The 25,007-nt window shown below is 44.5% G+C and overlaps 1 protein-coding gene across 1 annotated transcript in view; it reads right to left on the bottom strand.

The window, feature by feature from the left end:
• The window catches only part of hmcn2 (hemicentin 2), a gene marked incomplete at its 5' end in the record, with an annotated part of 44,929 nt that overhangs the window by 2,933 nt on the left and 16,989 nt on the right, over nt 1-25,007 (bottom strand). Inside the window, 54 exons of the mRNA XM_079269421.1 lie at nt 476-601; nt 831-950; nt 1,186-1,320; nt 1,447-1,566; nt 1,662-1,721; nt 1,841-2,081; nt 2,207-2,328; nt 2,726-2,863; nt 3,313-3,465; nt 4,073-4,243; nt 4,546-4,627; nt 5,316-5,506; nt 5,933-6,067; nt 6,234-6,447; nt 6,539-6,729; nt 6,826-7,095; nt 7,181-7,315; nt 7,558-7,692; nt 7,813-7,920; nt 8,047-8,211; nt 8,301-8,422; nt 8,531-8,687; nt 8,899-9,026; nt 9,164-9,308; nt 9,394-9,535; nt 9,624-9,760; nt 10,513-10,594; nt 11,061-11,251; nt 11,347-11,625; nt 11,726-11,823; nt 11,930-12,113; nt 12,200-12,324; nt 12,814-12,973; nt 13,090-13,233; nt 13,318-13,449; nt 13,532-13,613; nt 13,982-14,178; nt 14,371-14,484; nt 14,605-14,766; nt 14,929-15,025; nt 15,121-15,308; nt 15,431-15,544; nt 15,660-15,875; nt 16,080-16,230; nt 16,790-16,932; nt 17,017-17,295; nt 17,457-17,614; nt 17,706-17,832; nt 18,245-18,389; nt 18,552-18,682; nt 18,774-18,965; nt 20,799-20,882; nt 22,125-22,376; nt 22,566-22,693. Coding sequence (XP_079125547.1) covers nt 476-601; nt 831-950; nt 1,186-1,320; nt 1,447-1,566; nt 1,662-1,721; nt 1,841-2,081; nt 2,207-2,328; nt 2,726-2,863; nt 3,313-3,465; nt 4,073-4,243; nt 4,546-4,627; nt 5,316-5,506; nt 5,933-6,067; nt 6,234-6,447; nt 6,539-6,729; nt 6,826-7,095; nt 7,181-7,315; nt 7,558-7,692; nt 7,813-7,920; nt 8,047-8,211; nt 8,301-8,422; nt 8,531-8,687; nt 8,899-9,026; nt 9,164-9,308; nt 9,394-9,535; nt 9,624-9,760; nt 10,513-10,594; nt 11,061-11,251; nt 11,347-11,625; nt 11,726-11,823; nt 11,930-12,113; nt 12,200-12,324; nt 12,814-12,973; nt 13,090-13,233; nt 13,318-13,449; nt 13,532-13,613; nt 13,982-14,178; nt 14,371-14,484; nt 14,605-14,766; nt 14,929-15,025; nt 15,121-15,308; nt 15,431-15,544; nt 15,660-15,875; nt 16,080-16,230; nt 16,790-16,932; nt 17,017-17,295; nt 17,457-17,614; nt 17,706-17,832; nt 18,245-18,389; nt 18,552-18,682; nt 18,774-18,965; nt 20,799-20,882; nt 22,125-22,376; nt 22,566-22,693 — 8,198 coding nt within the window. The remainder of the gene's footprint in view (nt 1-475; nt 602-830; nt 951-1,185; nt 1,321-1,446; nt 1,567-1,661; nt 1,722-1,840; nt 2,082-2,206; nt 2,329-2,725; nt 2,864-3,312; nt 3,466-4,072; nt 4,244-4,545; nt 4,628-5,315; nt 5,507-5,932; nt 6,068-6,233; nt 6,448-6,538; nt 6,730-6,825; nt 7,096-7,180; nt 7,316-7,557; nt 7,693-7,812; nt 7,921-8,046; nt 8,212-8,300; nt 8,423-8,530; nt 8,688-8,898; nt 9,027-9,163; nt 9,309-9,393; nt 9,536-9,623; nt 9,761-10,512; nt 10,595-11,060; nt 11,252-11,346; nt 11,626-11,725; nt 11,824-11,929; nt 12,114-12,199; nt 12,325-12,813; nt 12,974-13,089; nt 13,234-13,317; nt 13,450-13,531; nt 13,614-13,981; nt 14,179-14,370; nt 14,485-14,604; nt 14,767-14,928; nt 15,026-15,120; nt 15,309-15,430; nt 15,545-15,659; nt 15,876-16,079; nt 16,231-16,789; nt 16,933-17,016; nt 17,296-17,456; nt 17,615-17,705; nt 17,833-18,244; nt 18,390-18,551; nt 18,683-18,773; nt 18,966-20,798; nt 20,883-22,124; nt 22,377-22,565; nt 22,694-25,007) is intronic.

Genomic DNA, 25,007 nt, shown 5'->3' with positions numbered 1-25,007 from the left:
ATAGAGTTTCCTCAAATGAAGACCACACTATCATTAACTGTGTTGCTTCCTGTTATAAAGAGGATCTTTATGTCTTCGGTCAAGTACCAATTAATAGACTTTTATACAAAAGCTTTAGCTTTCCTTGTGAAGAACAAGCAGCGACTTCTTGCTGTTTTGTGCCCTGAAGTAATCCTGTGAAATCTGACCTGGTGTTACGCAATGTAAAATGCAGTGTAGCGGTCTTTAGAAGCTGCCAATACTATCACCAGCAGACCTGTTGGCTTCCGCCGATGATAATAATGCAGACAAGACCAGCTTATTTTACCAACTGTCATATGTTCAATGTCCAAGGATAAATGAATCTGTTAACTGACAAGAGTTGTCTTCTTTGAGCCCTTCAAGACATAAATGACTTCATGCTGTTTCTCGAAGTGAATGAAATCATGACTTAATGCTACATTTATGCTAAAGAGAGTGGATATAAGCCACTAACCCATGCAGGCTCCATTCTCTGATTTGGTCATGCCAGCTGGGCAGCTGTCGAAACACTGGTATCCTCCCTCTGTGTTGCGGCACTCCTTGTGAGCCGGGCAGACGTTTCTCATGCACTCATTGATGTCTGTAAAAGTGCAATCATTGCAACAGAGCTGTTAGGCCTCAAAAAAACAAATTTGGAAAACACAACAGCAATGTCTTTTTCCAGAAAGCACGAGCATGTAACTCAAGATAATCCACAGACCTTGTTGTGAGCAGTTAGGCAACTCATACACGTACGAGGAAACATATTTATTTTTGTGAATTGTCCCTTTAATAACCTGTGGGAGTCCCACCAAGTTAAGGTCACTGACCGAGGCAGCGATGTCCTGACAGCTGGTATCCAGGGTGACAGATGCAGCGGAAGGAGCCCAGAGTATTCAGACACTGATGCTGGCATGGGGAGAGAGCAGACTCCTGGCACTCATCCACATCTGGAACACACAATTGACACATCTTCATCAATCTGCTGTGGACATCCGGTATACTGTACAATATACTGTATGCATGGAAATGACAGTTGTCTGAATGGATTATTGCAGAAACAAATATAATTGGATTCAACAAAAACAAGAAGACGGTGCACAACAACTGCAGTTGAAGATACGTTGTTATGTTATGTATGAAATGGTGTACAGACAGTTTTAACAGTGATTCAGAGTGACTTGCCTTCACAGCTGGTTCCTGTAATGCTGGGCTTAAATCCTGGTCCACACTTGGCCTGGCAGCGATATGTGCCCACTGTGTTGACACACTGCTGGTTGTAGTGGCACATGTGTGAGCCCTGGGAACACTCATCAATATCTGGTTTTAAGTGAAACACAAGTATAAGGCCAGATGGATGAGATGAAGATGACATAAGATAATTTATACCATTACCATTTGTATATCTGGTAATTTATCCCCCAACGACCTTTTTTTTTGTCTTACCTTGGCATGTGTTGGTTTCCATAGAGATGGTAAAGCCAGAGGGACAGGCACAGGAAAAGCCTCCCATGATGTTGTTACATGAGTGGGAGCAGGGAGACTGCAGCGCACACTCATCTTCATCTAATGAGGACACATTGAATCATAATATTAAAACTGGTACACATCTCAAAGACATATGAGACATTAGAAAAGCAAAGAAAAAGGAAAGAGCATACCAGCACAGTAGGAGGCTGTGTCAACAATGAAACCTTTAGGGCAAGTGTCTCCATAACCATCTGCAAACAGAACGGTTCAGTTCAGTTCATAGCTGCTTCAATATTCAGATCCAGCATTTTTACGTGATGAAGCAATAGTGTTTTAAATGAACTTTAAATCATTGCAATTCTCCCCAGACCTGGAATGAGGAGGCTGGCAGTGATATGGAAGTCCAAAGTGAGAGTGAACATGTTGTAGACGCTGTTCATCCCGGAGACCTTGAGCAGTTGGAGCAGAGGGCCCTGGCGCTCCTCCTGGCCCTCGTAAATAATGGTGTGATTGCAGCGCAGCACCATGGGGTTTCCTCCTCTCTGGTGGGTCTGCGAGGACCACGAGTACAGCTGCCCTTGGCCCGTCTGCACATATGACTCATCAAACTCCTGAGGGACACAAAGGAAATACGGTCAGAGAAATGAGAGAGGATCTTATGTGTGTCATCAAACGCTCTAGTGAGGTATGTTTGAGGTCTAGTAAAGTCACATCGTAATGACAGCGGTGAACTCACTTGTAGGCTCAGATGAGATGATGACAATGAAGGAGGCACAAATCCGTTAATCACGATGTCAATTAATAAAACTCCCTCAGAATCCAGACCTCTGGCAACATGGGTCAGACGAAGGAGCTCCCCTGTTTAAAGAGATAAGAAGTTCACAAGCACACAAGAGCGTGATTTAACCATTTACAAGTAATAGCCTTCATGTGTAAACTAAAGTAATATCAGTGGTGCCATCTGCTGGTTGTTTAGCAAACTACAAAGAACAATCAGAGAGAATCATTGATCACAGACAAAAGAAATTCTGACTAAAACTCTCAAGTGTGTGTCTGTTTGTAGCTTGCAAAGTGATATATCTATCTGCATGATTTTAGATGCAATATTTTCATCATGTAACAGATCATTTGAGCAACTGGCCAAGCTCCAAAAAACCTTCTTGGAATATAAGTTACCTTAAATAAATCATAGGCTTGTAATATCCATTGGCTAAAAGCTGTTCTACATGTCGAACTGATTTAGGGCAGAACTTACCAGTCTCAAACTCCAGCTGGGACTCCTGCCTGAACTGGCCCTCAGTGAGAGAGTAGCCATTCCTGGCTGCTCCGCTCTGCAACACAGTGGTCCAGTACATGGGAGCAAGCGCAGACACCAGCACCCGCAGCAAGGGACCTACAACGACACGGGTTCAGCTCTTGGCCTCTGACAAAGCCAAAGACATACAGTGCATGCAGTCTACACAAGATCAGGACCACATCCCGAAAATGATCTCCTGTTTTCACTTCTTATTTACAGAAATCATGAAAAGAGACAGAACAAACTCCAGAGTTTCCCTGAAACTGAAAGTCGAAGTAAAAAAACTTTTTTTCCTCAAAAATAATGAATGCATACTTTTTTTATTTAAAATAAACCTACATTAGATCAGTAGAGTTTATATTTTGCATCCTATTATTTCAATCGAACCTACCGGTATACTGTGCAAATTTAAAAAGAACACGTTGGATTGTCCCACAATTTAGTTTACACACTTGACTGTTCCAACACGCACTACAATGACTCAAGAGACCTTTCTCTCCAGACATGTGCCATCAAGCCTGGGGCCATAAGGTGCTATCACTCACCCACGCTGGGAGGGATGTTGTTCAGGTGTGCCTGCAGAGTGCTGCTGCCCTCTTCAACATCGTCTGTAATGTTGGCCTCCAGGAAGGACACACCAAACTCTCTCTCGTTCACCATGCCTATCAGGCTGCCTCTGGTCCTGCGAGGAGTCTCTCCTTTCATCACCAAAAAGACATGCGCTTGAATAATTCAGAATTATTCATAACATTACCTTTGAGTTGATACATGGACTGTTTTTGTTACCTGCCCAGGGACGACGGATGCAAATCTGCATTTTTGCTGATTCCAGCACAATTCTTTCAAATCTTGTATTTTATAATGATGTTCATTAACATGCTCTCTCCCGATTTAATAAGTGGATAAATAAAATAAATGAATGTGCCATGTATCTCGTTACAGATTCGTATTGTTGTTATAAATTATGAAACAAATCAATGAAATAAAATATTCTGTCAAAAGTGAATGAGGACAAACCTAGCAGTTGTATGCCTCCGACATCCTGTCAAGTTGCAGTTTACATCCATGTCTGTTCAAAATTGTATCACTTCATCAATTTATCCTATTTGTGTGAAATTGTCAAAATTACCTCATCATTTTTTTGTGAGTTCACAGTGACCTGTGACCACCAAAATATGTTCAGTTCATCCTGACCTAGTGGTCGTTTGTGGCAAATTTAAAGAAATTCCCTCCAGACGTCCCGAGGTTTACGAGAATGGACCGGATGGATGTTCCAAAAACATAATAACAACAATGTATTCATACCTGGACAGAGACCATTTTGACATTTCCTAGACTCGATACTGGGACCGCTGCATGATCGGCCCCCATTGGTTGGTTCTGGGTTGTTGCATAATCTGATTCGTTCTTGGAAGCCTTGTCCACAGGTGCTACTACATGGGCCCCATTCCTCCCAGTTCGAGTAGCCTCCATTGACTGTGTTAGAGAGAGAGAGAGAGAGAGAGAGAGAGAAGCAGAGAAGACAGCAGAGTTTTGAGTCTCGATCATTTGTAAAAAACAATGAGCTTGTAAAATATCTAAGAATGTAGGAAAAAAAGTGACAACAAACACAACCAAAATTATATGTGGAGGTCTGGCAAAACTAGTTATTTGAAATAGTTATGAGAAAGGGAAGCCAGCCAACCTCAGAGAGGCTACTGGCATGTGTAGTTGTGTATATTTATCGAATTAATTTCATATCCCGTGACAATGTGTGTTATTATAACCACAAAACTCACTCTGAACCTTGAGCGTAATGGTCCTCTCAGCTGTTCCAGCTTCACTCTCAGCCACACACTGGTACTCCCCTTCATCTGCAGCCTGTAGATCAAAGAGGTAGAGGAGGAGAGTTTGGCTTAATTGGCACCCTGAGGAACAATTTCCCCCCTGATGGGGCCACAAAGCTCCAAAACAAAACTGTGTCTTCAATCACATATAGTTTCATGGTGACAGAAAACTGACATTAAAGGAAAAAAAAAAGTATTTTTCTACTGGCCAGTTGAGACTTTATTCCATTGAATTCTTTGTCATAATAGATATTACTGGGCCGGAGAGGGGACATTTCACATTAGAGTGCTCCGTGGGAAGGACGGTCATCTGTCTGTGAGAAAGTCTCAACTGCAGGCTGTGCAATTACAGCAGAATTTAGAGACCTAACAAGGTTACAGGCGAAGGAAAGAGGGGGAGAGTCTGGGAACATCCAGCTCTCTGTTCATCTCCATCCTCTGTTGCTAATGCTGTTAGCCTTTCTGACTGAACTGAATCTGATTTAGGTGGGAACGCTGCAGGACAGTCATACAATGTCCATCCACCCAAGGGGACTGCAGATGAAGCATGGATAGGAGGAATACTGCTCCATTGTTCTACAAGACGTGAAATATTTGATGCAACTAGTTTGCTCAAGGCGGCTCAATCATTCAAACTTGGTTTCATAAAACTTGTCAAGAGAGAGAGCTGCTTTAAATTGTAGAAAATACACAACAAATCATAAAGGGAGCTCTGTATTTACAGTGATGCTGTAAATGACCAAGGATCCGTTGCGAAGCGCTTGCATTCGGATGGAGCGGAGTAATGGTTTTCCACCCCGAAGCCAGCGGAGCACTGGGCTGGGGTCTCCGTGGACTGGACAGTCCAGCATAGCAGAGCCACCCTGGATGACCGTCTGAGACATGATAGCTTCACCCTTCAACACCGGAGGCTCTGGAGACACACGGCACATATTCATCGTGGTGATATCTGTACAGTATCTGCAGAACGTTAAAGGCCCAGTGTGTGAGATTTAGGTGCATGCAGTCTTGTGTTGCAGATTGCACCCAACTAAATATCCCTCAGCTCAGCCCTCCCTTTCCAAGAGTTTTGGAGAACTACGGCGGCCTTCAGGTTTGGGAGAGTTATCTTCAGGATTTTAGTACAACTAGAAGCTGCTCCTATCAATACTTTTCTACGTGACAAAATAATTGCTTTTTGCTTTTGTATTTCTAAGCTAGCGAAAACCCGACGATGATTAAAACACAGTTCTGAATATTATATTCCATTGCTGCCAATGAATCCCCCTAAATGTCACACACTGTTCCTTTGAACGGATAGCCCCGAATAACCCCGAATAATCCTTGAAAAGAAGCTCACCTCTGATACGAACAAACGAGAGCGCTCGGATGGAGCCCACGCTGTTTTCCGCTATGCACACGTAGGTCCCAGCGTCAGTCATGGTCACATTCTCAACCATCACGGAGCTCCTGCCAGCCTCATCTACAGTGGAACCTGGAAAGTGTTTAATCAGTCAGTGCATCACACGGTTCAGATTTAACAAGACCGATTGTTATTTCATCCTACTGCGATCGACCGAAGATGCCACCTTGATGTGATTTCTTTTCACAATCGCACTGTAAAACTTAAGTGAAGCTCAGCATGTAAAGCGAGAGAATACCTGCGTAAGGACTGTTGTTGACAGTCCAGGAGATGACAGGAGACGGTGTTCCCTGAGCGTGGCAGGACAAGGCCAGACTCTGCCCTTTGTTCAGCGTTACATCGCCTGGCAGCTCTTTGAAGGCAGGCCTCATGTTGATGGACAGGCGGATGTCTTGTCTCGCAGAACCTGCTGCATTCGTGGCTACACATGTAAACACGCCAGCATCCCCTGGCTGTGAGAAGAAAGCAACCAGAACTGGTTTGTATGCCCAGAACTAGAAAGAGACGGTGGTTTGTAATGCAGTGAAGAATACTCAGGCTAACCTCAGCCCTCTCAATGATTAGCTCTCCGGATCGCAGGACAGTGAATTTGCCTGGAAGTTTGGGCACAATGGCACCGTCCTTCTCCCATGTCACTCTGGGCTCTGGTGAACCCTGAGCAGCACAAGACAGCAGCGCCTGAAATCCTTGAATGACTGACAGGTCTGTTTGCGCAGGAGGAATCATGGGCGGGACTGAAACAAGCAACAACATCGTTTTTTTTTTTTTAATACAACATAAACCTGCTATATTCAGTCTTTAAATGATATGAAAATGCCCTCTTAACTTACCTTGAATAACCAGCCTCATGTCGTGGCTGGCTCTGCCGGCGATGTTTTTGGCAGTACATGTGTACAGGCCTGCGTCACTGCGCTGGGTGAAAGTAATTGCCAAGGTTCCATTGGCAAAGATATGGATATGAGTGCCGTCAATCACAGGCCTTCTCTCCTTGAGCCATGCAACGGCAGGTTGCGGCTGCCCGTCAGCCACACACTCCAGACTGACTGGCTGGCCGAGCACTGCAGTGTACTCCACACGAGGCACACTCAGCACGGGGGGCACTGGGAGAACACAAGATTCATTATATATTTGTATTAATTCATTCATAGATGTCAAAAATCTGTGAGATTGAAAGTCCATAACTACCTTGAAGGACTAGTGTGGTTCTGCCAACGGCAACTCCAGCTTCACTCTTTGCCAGGCACTGGTAAGTCCCCGCATCACCAAGTGTGACACGAGAAAACTTCAGAGCTCCATTTGAGAGCACAGCGAGCCTGTGACCTGTAATCAAGCAATGAAGTCACATCACATGAGCATGGAAATCAGATCATGTCCCCTGAATTACAGTGAGACCTGCGGGATCTGATGATCTGATAATAATGAAAGTATTAAGAATGTTCTCACAGAAAACAACCACAGACCTCATTTAAACTCCTTAAACAGATATCAAATGCCAGCATCTACCGTCACGTAACAATATGTTTGTGACATAAGTGTTGTGTTTGGGTTTTACATGTCATCACCTGTTGCTATGGGAACTCCCTCTCTTTGCCAGGTGATGGAAGGTCTGGGGAAGCCTTGAACGTCACAAGGCAGAACGGTCCCATGATGCAACACTGCTTGTACTTCCTCTGCCATTGGCCTGATCTCTGGGGGTTCTAAATACATAGAAGTACAAATCCCTTGTTATATACATATATTTACATGTGTTGTCATACTGTATGTGTTCAAACACATAGTGTTTACACAATAACATGCGGCTATCTATTAAAGCCTACCTTGCACGGAGAGAGAGATGTGTTTGTGAGCCACTCCAGCTGGGTTGCGGGCCAAGCATGTGTACCTGCCAGCATGGCTTGGCACGGCAGCAGTTATCTCCAACACTCCTGCATTGCAATGAATCACATACGTAGTTTAGTGAGCAAAAATATCTTCCATGCCCTGTGGTAGTTTGTTCCAGTTTACCATGATGCATACTAATTTTAAAAAAGCCTTTAGACATGTTGTCTTACCAGTGGGAAGGACACGATAACTTCCTCCTCTGGCACCCAGTTTGGCACTGCCCTTGGTCCAGGTGACAGTGGGCTGAGGGCGTCCTTGTACGCGACAAGGCAACACCACAGGAGACATTTTCACAGCCGTGACTGTCGTGACATCGTCTTCAATAGATGGTGGGACTGAAAGAGAAAATAGCAAATTCATCAATTCAATCATCTGGAATGACTCACTACTGTCTGCTTATTGTACAAAGACCCAAAATCAATACCTTGCAGGATGACCTCGATGACCCTGCGCTCCTCCCCAACGTCATTGACAGCGGTGCACTCAAAGTAACCTTCGTCCTCATCGGACGGTGTCAAAAGAACCAGGGACCCAGAGGACAGTAACCTGGACAGAACAGCACAATGTGGTCAGCTTTTAAGTTTTAATGGCTGTGATTCCTAATGTGTGCATATTTTGTATTCAAAATGAGTCCAACCAGAGCTCTGTATTTACCTGTATGCAGCAGGCTGCTGGCTGATATCGAGTGGAGTGCCGTTCCTCTTCCAGGTTACTTCAGGCGGCGGTATACCTGTCGTCTCACAGCTCAGCACAGCTCTCAACCCTGTGGTTACTGTCATATTGAATGGACCCGGACTGATTGAAGGACCCACTGATAGGACACAGAACAGATGCACGTATGTTGACCACAGTCCTGTATTTCAGTGTGCTTATAGTCACTATAAGATATCCTAAAAAGCATTTAAGGAAGACAGTTGCACTATAATCCTAACCAGAACCAACACAGATGTGTGATGATACAATTAGGAAAAAGCACCTCGAGAGTTATCGAGTAACTTTTTGTTTTTCTTTGCTATATTTACCAAACACCCGTAGATCCACTCCGCGGTGGTCTGAGCCAGCCTGGTTGGACACAGTGCAGTAGTAGCGACCAGCATCACTCAACTGAACCGCATGCACACGCAGGGAGCCCTCTGACAACATCGTGTACCTGACACGAGTACACAATAAAAAAGAAAAATGAATGGATCGACACACCACAGTGTGCAGCTGTGTCTACGTTTTTCGTTTTACATGCGGAAAAGTAAAATATAAGTACAGATTGCGCAGGAAAAAGTTAGGACCTACTTATCGTTATCTTGAGTGACGGGGAAGCCATCTTTCCTCCACATGATCGTAGTTGAAGTGTCATCTTCGACTTCGCAAGGTAAAACCGCATCCTGGCCAACATGTGCAGTCACCACTGAGCTGCTCTCCTTTATGATTGGTGGCACTAGAGAAATGAAAAGTGACAGATCCATGTAGGTGCTTTGGTTTAGCATGTTCAAAAGAAGATCATTATTAACGGGCCGACTTACAGAGAATCTCCACAGTGAAAAACAGACTGGTGCTTCCAGCTATGTTGGTGACCACACAGCTGTATTGGCCACTGTCCTCAGGCCTGACTTCCTGTATCTCCAGGTACTGACCCCCTGCCAGTCGCTGGATACGACTACCGAGCTGATATAACAAGAGGAGGGAGGGAACATGTGTGAGTCAGAGGACATAGTTTCCAGTTCAACACCTGTTTTTGATTTTGACTCCGTACCTGCAGCTTGGCCTCATCTTTGTACCACTCGATATCGGGAGGAGGGTCATTGTCAGCCAGGCACTCCAAGGTCAGATGTCCATTAACTGGCACTGTCAATGTCCTCACATCACCAGAGCCAAGGAGGGTGGGTGGGACTGAAACACAACCACTGGTTACAAAGCGGTGGACCTCACTCAGGCAATTTACAAAACATTCACAGTGGTGACACACGCTTAAGCACCCAGATTGAATAATATGACGAACAATTCCTCCGATGAGTGCAACATTTAAAGACATGTGGAAGAGATAAAGTCAGGCAGTAGATCAGAAGCCAACCCTTGTGTTTGCACTGAAAAATACATCCTGAGCTTTCCACACAGTGCAAAATGTATAAAGACGGATGTGCTGTAAGAAACGTGTTTCACAACATATGATTTAATGTTGCCTTACAATCCAAAGAAAGAGGTTTACATCATGAATTTAGGAATTATACTTGGAGCATTAATCTCAGCAGCTTAATATGTCTCAACAGCATTGCGTGTTATTGTATTTCTAGAGGCACCATTTTATTCCAGTAAGAACAAATGGTGAAATGGGATAAGGATGCTGCACAATGTATCATAAATCAAAGCGGTCTGTGTCATCAATCAACACACATGAAAATGCCTTTTTAATGTATATACCTCATATTGCGTGCATAACTGTGCGTGACCGTAGCTGGAAAATGTTAATGCCAGACCAAGTCTGTTTTTACTTTTGTGCAAACACCGATTATTACTTTAGAATGTACACAGAGCTTTATCCATCAAGTCCCAGGTGCAAGTAGGACAGGAAGTTAAGAGAAAGGGGGGGGGGGCATGATGTATGTCTTCCAAGTTGAAGAACATGAAAGAACAGCTTGTGTCACCTTGGACTCGGACCCAGTGGTTCTTTCCATCCTCTCCAGCTAGGCTGCTGGCCAAGCAAGTGTACAGACCTGCATCCTCAACCTTTAGAGAGACAACATCAATCAGCTTGAGTGGTTCTTGCATAACAATGCTGTATTTGCGTAGAGTGATCCTGTTGAAACTTCACTCTTGCAATTGTTTTTAAATCTGATTTTAGGTATACAGATTAAAGCTCATGCTTTTGTGCATCTTTTTTATAACTATAATGTACACCACACATGTAAACAACCTATTAAGAACATTGAATTACATACAAGTAAACATGATCATTTAGCTTCATTTCACATGCCTTTCGTCTTTCTGTGAAAAGACTGGGCATGTTAATGCTACATTAGGTGCTTTCTAAAAACCTCAGCAACCTGCATTTTCCTGAAAATACCGTTGCAGAAAGTTACACAATTATTCCTTATTCTGAATAGTGCATGTGCTCACAGCTACTCTATGTATGAATTGACGACTGCAGCTTTAACTTTGCAATATCATCAGATATTGTCCGTTTGTAATTTACCTGAACTTTGAGTATCCTGACAAAGTGTCCATCCTGCTGAACAATGTCAGTTCCTTCCAAAGGGCGGCCATCTTTGAGCCAGCTGAGGGTGGGAGGTGGGGCTCCCACAGCCGAGCACTCCAGCTCCAGTGGACTATTTACTGCGATGGTCAGCTCTTCTGGAGAACTGGAACTGGATATCTTTGGAGGCTCTGGATTAAAAAGCAGAGTGTTTTGGCTCAGTGGTTCAAGGAGTTTACACTCTTCCACACTTTACATTTAACATATAGATTGTGTTTGGGATTACCGAGCACAGTGAGGTTAAAGCTCTTTGTGCTGCTTCCAGCCTGGTTACTAGCCACGCAGCTGTAGAGGCCCGCATCTGAAGGCGCTACATCGGGCAGCTGCAGCCGTGTCTCCTGTCCATCCAGCAGCAAGTTGCGGTGAAGAGAAAGTGGCTGGCCGTCCTTCAACCAATTCAGTGTCGGAGGGGGAACGCCGCGCGCTTCGCAGGTTAACGTCACCAAGGACCCCTGGACCACTGTAACTGGCTCCACTGGTTCAACATGATCCACACCAGGGGGCACTGTGGACCACACACACACACACATAACATCTGACTAAAACCTTCAGATCCAAAAGATCTGTTCAAGGGAAAATCAGTACGTGGTATGTTATCACTGTACCTTGGACCTGGAGATCATAACTGAGCTCGGCAAGACCAGCTCGACTGCGTGCCACGCATGTGTAAAGTCCAGAGTCAGACAGCTGCACAGGGGAAATCCTTTTTCATAAAGGAAAAGGGAACACTGAGCATTATCTCATATATAAACATTTAATCTCTTTACCATTGATCTCGTTTGTATTTGGCGTTCTCTCTCTAAACTGACCTCAGCACAGAGTCAGCAGATAGGAGGCGTGTACGAGGAGAGAGAAGCAGAGGACGTCCGTTCTTCAGCCAGCTGATCTGAGGGGGAGGGTTTCCTGCTGTCTGACACTCCAGAGTCACAACACTGTCCTGTGTGACCTGCAGCTCTCTGGGGACAGTGGTCTCACCAGAGATGGATGGTGGGACTGTGACGAGTCAAATCAAATGAAAACAAATCTTCAGAAACCGATACACGAACACAGAAACACATCCGCAAAATGTTCAAACTGACCTAGTACGAAGAGGGTGTAGATTTTGCTCTCCTGTCCAGCCGGGCTGACAGCCAAACAAGTGTATGTCCCAGAATCCTCGGCAGTCAGCCTCAGTAATGTTAGAGTGCTGCCATCCGAGGTCACACTGCCAGGTTACAAATACAGATGTTTTCACATGAACACCATGCTACTTGATCCGTTTTCCCTGTCGTTATTTTCACTGACCGTTATTATTTTTCCATCATCATCATTATCATCATCGTCTCACGATTTTCACACACACACAGATATACACACACACACAGAAATGTACTTTCTCTGGCTGATTCAGTTGCAATGACCACAGAAGCTGCTGAACAGCTGAAAAACAGCTGCTTCTCATGATGAGATTAGCCAAGAGACTATAAACGACTCCATTTGTCTGTCCGCACGTCCCTCGGTCATGGACATCATCTTTGACGATGATTCATATCGTATTTTCCAAATCTATATGGAATGCCGTTGATCAATGTGATGCTTGTGAAACTAATTCAGCAGCTTTGAACGAGCACAATGTGCTAAATAAAATGTCATACCATACCATTCTGTGTGCATTTAAAGCCCCGGCAGTAAATGGGGAATGTGAATGACTTACGTGATGTGACGGGCGTCTGATCCGTTTAAAGTCACTCCGTCTTTCAGCCAGCTAAGACGTGGTGTGGGGATTCCAGTTGCTCTGCACTCCAGGGTCAGCTCCTCGCCCATGGGTGCACTCACATCAGATGGCCGTTCAGAGTCCAAGATGGTAGGCGATACTGAGCAGGACAAAGATAACAGCTAAATGCCACTGAAAATCACCACTTTTATGAATAGAATAGAATTCTTTATGTTGACTATCATTTTGTTCTTGAATTTTTTTATTTCTCTTTACCCTGCACGGTGAGTGTGTAGTCTTTCTGTGTGTGTCCCTCTCTGTTCTTGGCCACACAGGTGTATGTTCCAGCATGAGACAGAGTGAGGGGCCCCAGCTCCAGCCTATTCCCTCGAACGGACCACTGCCACTGCAGACTGCTCTCTGGACAGCAAACACAATCATTTACACTAGCCGTCACACATGGCACATAGTATTCCAATCCCACTATCATTGCCTCCCTCCTACCAATAGGAGTTCCATCCTTGAGCCAGGTGATGCTGGGCACAGGGACCCCTGAGGCCTCGCACAGCAAGGCCACATGGGAGCCAAGGGTGTAGTTTAGGGACTCCAGCAGAGGCCCGTCCAGGACAGGTGGAACTGTGGACATATATTTGAAGAATAAAACCACTCACTTTTGTACAAAGTTGTTTAAAGTGTTAGATAGAAGAGATATTCTCACCATGAATGGTCAGTCTGAATGCCCTGTCCACCTGTCCAGCCACATTGGATACTTTGCATGTGTAGGTGCCACCATCTGCCATCTAGGAACCAAAAAAGAAGGTCAGTGTGGTGACAGAGGGTGCATTTTGAGTACAAGCTTTAGGCAAAAAAGTGTCTCCTTCCTGCTATGCTAGCTGGTGCATGCATTCTAAATCTGGTAAACCAACTTAGAATAGACATGGTCAGAGAAAGGACCAGTGCTGCACCTCGACACAAATGCAGTCAAGTCTCCAGTTTTCCTAGTCTTTTCAAATCGGTGTATTTTGTGGAATGAATGTGCGTAAGCCTTAGACAGGTCATTATGTTGTGTGAAAAGTCTGAAAATCAGCCCTGTCAAAAGCCACTTTGAGTCCTTAAAAGACTTTGTTTGCAGCCTCAAACGTATGACGTAAAAGCATTTTCTCCCGACCTGAACTCCTATGATCTCCAGCTGGTGAGGATCCATCTTCAGCCCGTTCCCTGCGGCCAGTTGCAGCCCATTCTTGTACCATGTGACCTCAGGCTCAGGAACACCATGTGCTTCACATCGCAAGGTGACAGAGGAGCCAACTTGCGGGGTGATCAAGTCTGACTCGACATCTAGACGGGGCTTCAGGGTGGGCAGGACTGAAGCACATAAAGACAGGGCCATGATCTCAGTTTGATTCATTCAGAATCGCTATGATTCACTCCTGAACTATCCTCGGCCACAGCTGGCTTGCGGTAAACAGATTTTTTTTCAGCCAAAACCATGTTTGAGATTTGATCATCTGTATATGTAGCTGAATTGTGCAGATGGGTCACCATATGTGTGCTCACCGTAAACACTGAGGAGAATGCTCTTCTGTTCCTGGCCTGCTGAGTTGGTGGCTGTGCATACATATTGCCCAGCATCTTCCAGTCTTGCCCGGGGCAACTGAAGCATCTGGCCACCTATAACATATAGATATATTATGATATGAAATGTTCCATCTGGGCCATTATTAGATTCAAACAAAGGAAATGCTCCTGACTTAAGAATTATTTGGGTATCACGGGTGGCCGTGATCTGACCTGGCAGAATGTGGATACCGGTGTTGAAGTGGAGGACCTGCCCATCTCTGGTCCAGGTGATCTCTGGAGGAGGGTACGCTTGGACGTCACACAGCATTGACACCATGTGGCCCTCAATCACACTAACGTCCTCCTCCTTAACGCCAATTATTCGAGGAGGCACTGAAAGAGATACAACAATGTTTTGTAGACTTAAAAGACATGAGTCATAAAAGGAGATCCGATAACATATATTATAAATAACCCAAAACACATGTATTGGTCCCCTTGATGGGAAATTGAATCTACAGAGGTAGTGGTAAAGCCCTTATGGACTTTTCTTACCTTGCACTGTCAGACTGAAGAGCTTCTCAACTGTTCCAACTTTGTTCTCAGCTACACACAAATAGCCAGCCATGTCTGAAACCTGGACACTTAGGAGCTGAAAGACGGGATTGAAGTGTTATTCCTCAATAGAACATGTCACGGTTGGATCTGTTTACAAGCTGGTATTTGTCTCAAAGTCAAATAATTAACCTGGAGCCGAGTCCCATCCTCACTGATTCGGTGCTGTGAGTCTGTGTGCACCGGCTGCCTGTCTCTCAGCCAGGAGATGGCTGGAGTCGGGTGTCCAGTCACATCACAATGAAGGACCACAGAGCTGTTGACCACTGCTCCCACTTCCTCCATAAACTCCTCTAACGCCCCCATGATCACAGGAGGGACTGCGAGGAGGTAAACACAACAGACATCCGTATTAGAAATTATTTTGGATCATTTCCAAATAAACACATTTTATTGCATAATGTTATATTCACAACTACATTATGTGCAAGTGCTTGCTTACCTAAGATTTCCAGTTCAAAGTGCATGCGATCCTCTCCGGCCTCATTAACAGCCTGACATGTAAACTTTCCAGCATCTTCTTTCTGCACTCGGGTGATTTGTAGCACCTGTCCACCTGAAAGGACAAACGTACAACGGCAGACTTATCTATCAATGTGATGCCCCCGTCATAGATAACAACCACACGACTGCTTTTAACTGAGATCACACAGGAAGCAGTTCCCTCTGACCTGGAAGCAGTACCACTCCATCGGCAGAGGTGAGTTTTCGTCCATCCTTGTACCAGCTGAGCTTGGGAGGAGGGATGGCATTACTCTCACAGGACAGGCTGATTGGATGGCCCAGGACCACCTCCCGCTTCTCCACCATGTCCTCATTATCGTCATCCTCGTGTCCGAGACCCCAGGCTGCTTCTCGGTTAGTCACCCGGTGAAAGATTGGAGGAACTAGCAAGACAAGAGCATCTTTGGGTCGGTTCACTTTCTATTTAATGAAGATTTGATTTATTCCAAAACATTTTAATTATACAATAAAAAAAATCTACACTATACCAAATAATTGACCTTATAAATTGTATGTGAAAAGCAGTTGGCATTTCGATTTGAACTGAACGCCCAATCATGATACTGATTTGGTTTTATCATACACACCCTGAATGGTGACATGAAAGTCTCTCTTGTCCTCTCCTGCAGAGTTGGTGACCACACAGGTGTACTGCCCCTCATGAGACAGCATGGCGTTCTCTATGTGGAGGATGAAGCCGCTCTCTTGAAGACCGGCATGGAAAATTCCAGTCAGCAACTAAAGACAAAGAAAATACGTCAACGGATATCGTGTTGTAGTCAGTCTATATCAGATGTGGGTTTGAAAGGCTAGATAAAAAGTACGAACTCAATAAAACATTTGGCAAGGGATAAAATGTCTGGCTTTTAAAACACAATTTCCCACCTGTATTGTGTTTTACAAAAAATACATGCAATAAGACAATACGCAGCCCCCTGAGAAAAAAAGATGCACACATACGAGTTCTGGCAACAATATTAAGCTGCACATAAAAATACATGTAGGTCAATGAAAAAACACACAGGGCAAAGCAGTTTCATTCCAGTATTTTACATCATGATATTCAAATCCCTGGATTCTTCTTCTACATCTTTGTTATGATGAACTGGCTCACTCACAGCACAGAAACCTGGAGGGTGGAGGTGGCTTGTGCAAGAGGATGTAAATTCTGTTGAGGCCGTTGCAATTCTTACTGGTTGCCAGTAGAGGCTGATAGAGATTACAACTGTACTCTCACCTTTGAAGTACATGTTTGTGGTTTTAAGAGATGCAGAGCTTGTAAGGATAAAACACCAACCTGTCCGTCTTTGAACCAGTTAACCGTGGGCTCTGGAAAACCTTTAGTCAGGCAGGAAAGAGTTAAACTCCCATTGATCCGTACTTTCTCTCCCCGACCACCAAACTTTAAGGATGTAGAGTCGCCTTCTATCTGTGGTGGGACTGATGGAAAAAAAAAAAACAGGGGTTTCATTAAAAGTTCTGTCTCACCCACTTTAATGTGAAAGCGGCTTAGATGTCTCTTACCCAGAACACTCAGAGAATAATGTTTGATGGCGGTGCCGGCCGGATTCGTGGCCCTGCAGGTGTAGAGGCCAGCGCTGTCTCCCTGTGCTGAGCCCAGTCGCAGCGCCTGTCCGCCACGGGTGTATGTCGACTGGGGACTGGACACGATGGGCTGGTTGTCCTTCAACCAAGTGATGCTGGGTGTGGGTGAGCCATCGACATCACAGGGGAGGACTGTGGGGAAACCCAGGACCACCGAAACCTCTGAGGTCTCACTGGGGCCCTTGATGGTGGGGGGAGCTGGGGAGAAAGACAGACAACACTCAATATCCTGATGACTTTTAAAGGACTTTTTTTGTCTTCCTTGATTTATTTCTGTGGAGAAAGAAAATAAATGAGAGTACAAGCTGAATTCAGGCCAGTGTGGTTGCAAGTGTATGCGTCTTAGATAAAGTAGAGACCTTGCACTGTGAGTCTGAACTGGCGCATCTGAGTTCCTGCGTTGTTGCTGGCCAGACACTGGTAGAGCCCCTGGTCCCTCAGTCTTACTGACTTCACCTTCAACACCTGGCCATCTTCCAGAAACTCAACATGGGGGTCTCCGGCGCGAGACAGAACCCTGAAGAGACGAAGGAGTGGTGGATCAAATCAATGCTATGGGTGTGTGGTGCTGAATGTCACAGTATTAAACTGTTGAGAGTGATGCTTACTCTCCGTCGCGGCTCCATTCCACTCGGGGTGCTGGTCGACCGCTTACCCGACACTGAAACTCCACCTCCTGGCCCAGCACCACAGTTAAGTCCTGCAGACGGGATGCTCCTGAGATCACTGGCGGAGCTGTAAGTATGTGCACATACACCAGAAATACACAATTTGGTATTTATGAAATCTGAATGAGATAATGATCACTTCAAATTCAAAATCACTGCTGTGAGGTTAAAACAGATATATTAAAGGAGGGACATAATGAGGTAATCTGCATCAACTGTAATGGATAGTCTTTGAAGGTGTTGGTGGAAAGACAGCTTTCAGGATGTATGCTACATTAACTGTATTATCAAAAGTCTCATTAAACAGTTCTTTGGGAGCTTTAGACCGCTGTTCCAAGAGACTTTAGAAAAAGATAAAAACATCCCTATTAACTCTGTACTTGATGGAGTAGGTATCCTTACATCTGTCTTTTCCCCCCTCTATTCTTTCACATACTAAATACCAGTGTCAGCCAGTGACAGCTGGTTTATGAGCTCACCTTGCACAACAATGTGATATTCTCTCCGGGCCTCCCCAGCTGAGTTTTGAGCTGTGCAGGCAAATCTGCCTGCATGTTCTGGCTGAACTCTGTAGATTCTCAGCAGCCTGTTTCCATTCTGCAGATACACCCCAGGACTGTCCACCTGGTCGTACAAAAATCAGTTCAGTGCATCCTTGATGTCTTTTTGTAATTAGAGCAATGGCCACTTGATGGCATTGTACAGCTAGATATCAACAAGGTGTATTAACACGCAGCCCAAGTTTTACATGAACTGAAAGTGGCAATTCAGGGTGAAAGAACTCACTGGATGACCGTCTTTAGTCCAGGTGATAGAAGGGGAGGGGATCCCAAAGGCATCGCAGCCCAGAGTGAGAGGCTGCTTCAAGGTGACAGTGAGGTCCGGTGTCTGCCCGTCATCTTGGATCTCTGGGGGAACTACAGAGGTACAACAGGAAAAAAGGAAGATTTGAGTTCAGTTAAAGGTATTTTGTTAGGAGGAAAAAAATGAGGGTAACTCATTTCTCACCATTTACTTTCAGCCTCGTCTTTCTCTCCACAGAGCCTGCCTCATTGGTCGCCACACACTTGAAGTCCCCGCTGTGGCTGGCAGACGCTGTTCTAATTACGAGAGCTCCATCCCTCGCCACAGAAAGCTCTGATTGTTCAGGCTGTATCTCCAGGCCATTCTTGAACCAGCGCAGCTTGGGATGAGGTGTACCTGCATGTGCGGAGACAAGAAAAGGATTATGAGGGAGTATAAACTGAGCTTTATTGATCACGTCTGACAGAAAGAAAAGTTACTTCCATCTCTCTGCTTCTCTACAGGGGAACTTAATGGGCAAGCGGCCCAGACTAGAAAAAAAGATGGCTCTACATTTATCTGCTGGACGGCGGGAGAGCAGGGGAGACATTACCAAAATGGGTCCTTGTAGCCTGCGAGCTTAAGATTTCAAGATCACATTAAAAACAGTAAAAACAGCACAGTATGCTGGAGAGATGTAAGATGCACGGCTTAAAACACTAGCATCAAGATTTATTGCCAGACACAGTCTTGAGCAGTAAAAATAGGAGCGGTCGAACAAGCGCACTGGTGCGTACACTCGGGAGCCTGAAACAGATGCGTTCTGTGGATTACTGGGTGGGAAAGAGGTGATAATGCTCAAATGGAGAAAGGTGGAATGGGGGAAAAGACGGAGAATTTCATACCCAAAGCAACAGGACAAACCAGCAAGTCGCAAAGAAAGATCAGTGCAGTGGAGTGATCCAAATGTCATGGCTCTGTCTGTTTACAGAGGTGTTACATATACAAACACCACAGACCCGGAAGCGAAATCAAACACTGCTCCCTTCCTCAATCCAAAAAAAATACCAAGCGAAGGAGACGCAGCATCAGCAAAAGGTGATGTTATCGTCCGTTGCCTCTCGGAACACATGTTTAAACTAATTCATTATCTCATTGCTGGGAGGAAATGCTGGGAGGAAATGCCTGCAGATGTTCTGTTTTAGATGTTAACAGATCTCATTAGTAGACTTTGAATTTACTCGCTGGGACTGACGGCGTCGTAGATTATCTCTTCCATGTGTTTCTCAAATAATTACCTCTATCAAATGTGATGCGCTTGTTGGTGAATTAATAATATCCTTCAGGCAGAGACTGCACTTTATCTCCCTCATACAGATGGATCTCAAGAGAACAATGAGGGGATCCTAGTTTCCTGCTTGCGGCTGCCTCTCTAGGATGTCAAGAGCATCAAGCATTTCCGTGTGAGCCCTCTGTGGCCAGGTACAGTCTGCCTGGCTGCCGGTATGACTTGGATGGAAGGAGGGCTATAGTGTAGCTTCATCTTCCTGTTCCTGTGCTTCAAGGTGCGCCTCAGACATCTCTGTCCTTCATCTGCAAGCAGCAGCCTGTAATTAGGATTCCTCTCCCAGTAGGCCCCAATGCAGAGGAAAGCAGATGTTGCTCACTGAGGCAAGATGCAGGCTGATGTCCCAGCTGTTGCTCTGCATTGGACACGGCCCTCACCTCCTCTCACCGTGCTGGTAACCATGACACAGCTACACACAATACAATACCTGTTTGCATTGGCTGTCAGAGCATTAAGTATCCATCAGTGCACCCGCAGACGTTCCCAGACACTCACTGTGTTTTGATCAAATAGGGAGCTGTCTACATCCCTCCAGGATGCTACCTTGTTTCAGACAGACACAGATGTTTTAAAATACAACAGCATACATCTGGGTGCTGCGATAAAAAGAGAATGCACCTTTTAAGATGGCAAGGATATTTTTTCTGGTTTGGCAAATAAAAGTCGACATTCACAGTGAAACAATCCTTTGATGGTGCACCAATACGCATATCTGTTCTACATTTAAAGTGGAAATTTCTCTTGTGTCATAAAAACAAACTGGAAAAAACCCCACATAGTTTTTAGGCTCTAAAAACTTCATTCACACACTGTAAATTGTGTCTCTTCTGAACTCCAGACCTTCGATTGCCCTTTTCTTTTCGGTCTGTCTGAGCCTAACTCAACTATGAATTATTTCGTACCTTTAGCGGGGCAAGGGATGATAACCTTGCTGTTCGCTACTTTCTCCATTATGGCATCTCCGGGTTCTGCAAAGGACGGGGCCTCTGTGAGGACAGAAAGACATGTTATGTGCTTGCTCAAATGCAAGGGCAGTTGATAGAGGGACCCTTAAATCCAAAGTGAAATTAATTTTAAAGAGATTAATGATGGAGATTTCAGTTTAGTGAATGAGTAAGTGAGAAGCCTTAAGAGCATCTGAGGGACTGATGTGGGTGTTAGATTTGAGAATTTGTACTCTCTGGCCAATCATCAAGTGACAAAGAGAATTAATGAAATGAATAACAACATAGGATGATACAGCTTCAAAGGCTCCAAGTGGAATAGAGAATATATGTAACTTATATACTAGCTCTGCCATGGTTAGTACATACACATGTACTTGGCATTTCAGGGTTTTGATATCCGGAAAGCATCAAAGGCAGACTGAAGATCATTAGGAGCCTGGGTTGGGGTGGAACCAGAGGCCTATACATCTATCATTTGCTTAGAAGTGGATGTTGAAGAAATGATTAGAAAGAATAATGTTGTCTATGTATGAAGTAAATAGTAATGGCTCAAGAACAGACCTCTGTGGCACCCCATAAGTGATGGCACAAGTTGATAGAGGTTTAAAGGACTGCTTCAGGGGTGAGGATACTCAGTCAGAACTCAGTGCTTGTCAGATGGTTGAATAGCTTTTGGACAACCTTTTCCCAGACACTTTATCGAAGCCGGATTAGATGGGTGGGGCTGTGTGAATGTGACAATGTGGCATCCACACCTACTCCACAATGTCAGCTGTGTGGAGGTGAGAACGGAACCAGGGTCTGAATTTACTTCTCTAGCTGTCTTCTTTTCATTCTACTTCTGCAACAAAATCTGTCACTATTTATGTGAATAGCCGAGTGCAACACTATGATTGTCTTCATGTACCCCCCTGCTATGAAGGTCAGCTTTCAACTCCTTGCCTTTGAGTGTAGCCATTCAGGAACAATTATAAACACTTTCCATTGTTGATGTGGTCGGACAATTCGCCGTATGAAACATTTATTTCCTCGTACAAATGACACCTTATCCTCATGCAACATGTAGCTACTGTGCCTCATGAGAATGTACCTCGCGACAGACAGGGGAGAGCCTAAGACTGGGACACTGTCAGGATATATAAATCTTCATATTACTAGTGCTAGGAAATGGTTTAAATAGGTTTTATAGAATTCACAATATGCTGTTTATACTGCAGAGTTGTGTTAATTATTCTCAAAACAAACAAAACGGGTTTTAAGAGCTGAACCGCAGATATTCACCAAGAATTTCCAGCTTGATCTCCAAGGTCTCCTGTCCAGCGCTGTTCCTGGCCACGCACTGGTAAGTGCCCTGGTCAGTCAGGCTGACCTGCTGGATCCTGAGGGGCGTAGTGTTCTTGACCCCAACAGGAAGTCCATTGTGAAACCAACTGACCTCAGGGCTTGGCTGTCCTTGGACCACACATGGCAGAGTCACTCTTTGGCCAATCAGGGCCTTCAGGAGGGAAGGTGCTGGCTGAATTCTAGGCTTAGCTGAGTACAAAAACAAACATCCTAAATGCATGTCTTATCACATCTCTTAAACACCTCTATCTATTTACACATCTCACATTTTTTGTTAGAGGAGGCGTATTCTAATTGGAATCTATCAACTTGACAGCATTTTGAAAACATAAGTTTTAAAGTTTCGAAGAACTTTCTAATGAAGCCGCATAGAGTTACCTTGAATGTGTAAATTGTAGCTGAGGGACACGTTGCCTGCTGGGTTTTCCGCAGTGCAGGTGTAGAGTTTACTATCAATCAGGCGCACATCAGTGATCCTCAGAGAGCCTGAAGACAGGACAGTGAACCTGGAGAGTGGTTAGGGGTCAAGGGCAGAGAGATGGAGAAAAGTAACACTTCATGAGACACTGAAGATATACAGCCACTGTGTTTTGGGAGATAAGTGTTCCTGCATATGAGCAGATAAACATGTATAAAGGCTGGCCAGTGTTTATGCTATTGGTAAGCCTTGATAGTCTGTGAGGATTTTAAGTTTCATGTTGCAGTTTTGCTTCTGTTACTATTTTTAGTAGGAGATGAGTTGATGAAAACAGTTCCTGTAAACAGATTCAGAGAGTGAATTCCCAGTACAGCAACAGCCAGAAGCACATTGATAAAGTGCTTCATTAGAATGTAGATTAATTAGATAATATGTTCACATTTTCAGCAATTTGTGAAAAGAATGGAGCGTAACGCTACATTATCCATTGTATTGTGTTTTCTTTACTTTAAATGTAATTTTAAGTTAAGTTCAAAATACAAAACAAAGCATGAGTGACAGCAATACAGACTTGAAATACATTTGGAGGCTGTTGATGGCGTCTTTGCATTTGTGTTGTTTGTCTGAAAGTCAAATGAATCTAGTGATGATGGATTAAAGCTCTGAACAAGAAAGCACTTTGTGGAGCCTGGACCTTCGCCAGGGCCTCGTACTCTCCCTCGTGAGTTCTTGCGAGTTGTTATCACAGTTACCATTGTCCAGGGTAATCACAGTGTGAAAGGGTAACCAAAGTTTGAGCTGGTGATGTCACCATAGAAAGGTTCATAGGCTCAAAAAAAAGTCAATGCACAGAAATGTGCACAGCAGCTATTGTGTGTTTTTCACCAAGGGGTCAGAAAATACAGATGATTTGAAAATCAAAAGGTCGTCTTGATGGTGGAGTCACATGCAAGGTTACACAGATCTCCGTTATCTTGAGAATATCCATGCAGAAAGCAAAATGTATCCCAAACCATCCATTCCAGTTATAGATGTTTGTCACAGACAAACAAGTAGAAGTAGTACTGCCACCCACTCCAACAACATGATTTGGAGCAAAAACAAGAGCGGCATGTAGGTTAAAAGTACTTAAATGTAGGTCAGCAACTTTAAAGGGGCGTGTGGCAACCTGAGTAGCACCAGAAGCCATCCAGCTGTATAAATGCTGTTATGCACAAATGTAAACAAACTTCTGTGATTTATCCGAGATAAGTGTGTCTGCTAAGCAACTGGATTTTAACAATAACATGTTTGTGTGAGTGGAAAGCACAAAGAGCTCTCTATTTCAGCTGCACATATGGTGTAACGTCGCTCCCCCACCTCCAACAGCCTTACGAGAGGCAGCAACATCTACCATTGGAACCGAATGTGGTCAATCGGAGCTGCTCAGACTGCAGCGCGGCAATGCAAGAGTGAAGGCTGACACAAGCTCAAGCACACAAGACATAAACAAGCCCTGCCGCCCATCCATCACACCCCACATTGGTGTCAAGTCATCTGTGTACACAGTCTGACACAAAGACTAACTGGGACAAATTGGCCTCATCAGGATTACGTGTAGAGTAGGGGTGTAACGGTTCACAAAATTCACGGTTCGGTACGATACTGTGGAGCCACGGTTCGGTACGTTTCGGTACAGTAGAAAACTATAAATGCCAGAGAAATGTACTTGATTTTAAAATATATTTATTCATTACAACTAACATCATGAAGTTATTCTTTGACTTTGAACAATGATGGAACGATACCTGAGTGACCCATCTCCTGGGGTGTCTTCTTAGCAACACATAAGCATAAAAAACAAAAACTGCTCCTTAATGTTATGTAGTATTGTTACTTACATCTTGCAAAAGAGATTTTTAATCTCAATGGGACTACCTGGTTAAATAAAGGTTTAAAAAAAAAATTAAAACATTTTTTTTATTTTTTTTTAAACGTATTCGGTTCGTCATGCGTACCGAACCGTGAGCCTCGTACCGAACGGTTCAATACGAATACGCGTACCGTTACACCCCTAGTGTAGAGTGAATAAACCCAGAGGGTTGAATAGCTTTGTGTCTTGACCTGCCCTCCCTCTTTTTGCTGGTGCAAGCCTATTACATAGCTATGGCAGAAATCTTACTACGCACTGATTTCAGTTATTTCAACAATCAGCACCCCTGGTCATGTCCTCTGACCCCACAGAGATAAATCTCCCTCCTTCACAGAGTGCTTGTTTCTGCAGGTCCCGCATATGCAAAGCCAGGGCTTATGTGGGGGCTGTTCACAGAGATGTGTTATTCTCATCAGACAGGACGAGTAAAGAGTCAGCATGTTGTTTTACTGCTGAAGCACCCCAGGGAATCCCAACATCAGGCAGACAG

This window comes from Melanostigma gelatinosum (genome assembly GCF_949748355.1).
Source record: "Melanostigma gelatinosum genome assembly, chromosome: 6".
NCBI lineage: Eukaryota > Metazoa > Chordata > Actinopteri > Perciformes > Zoarcidae > Melanostigma > Melanostigma gelatinosum.
This window is presented reverse-complemented; position numbering and strand designations above follow the sequence as displayed.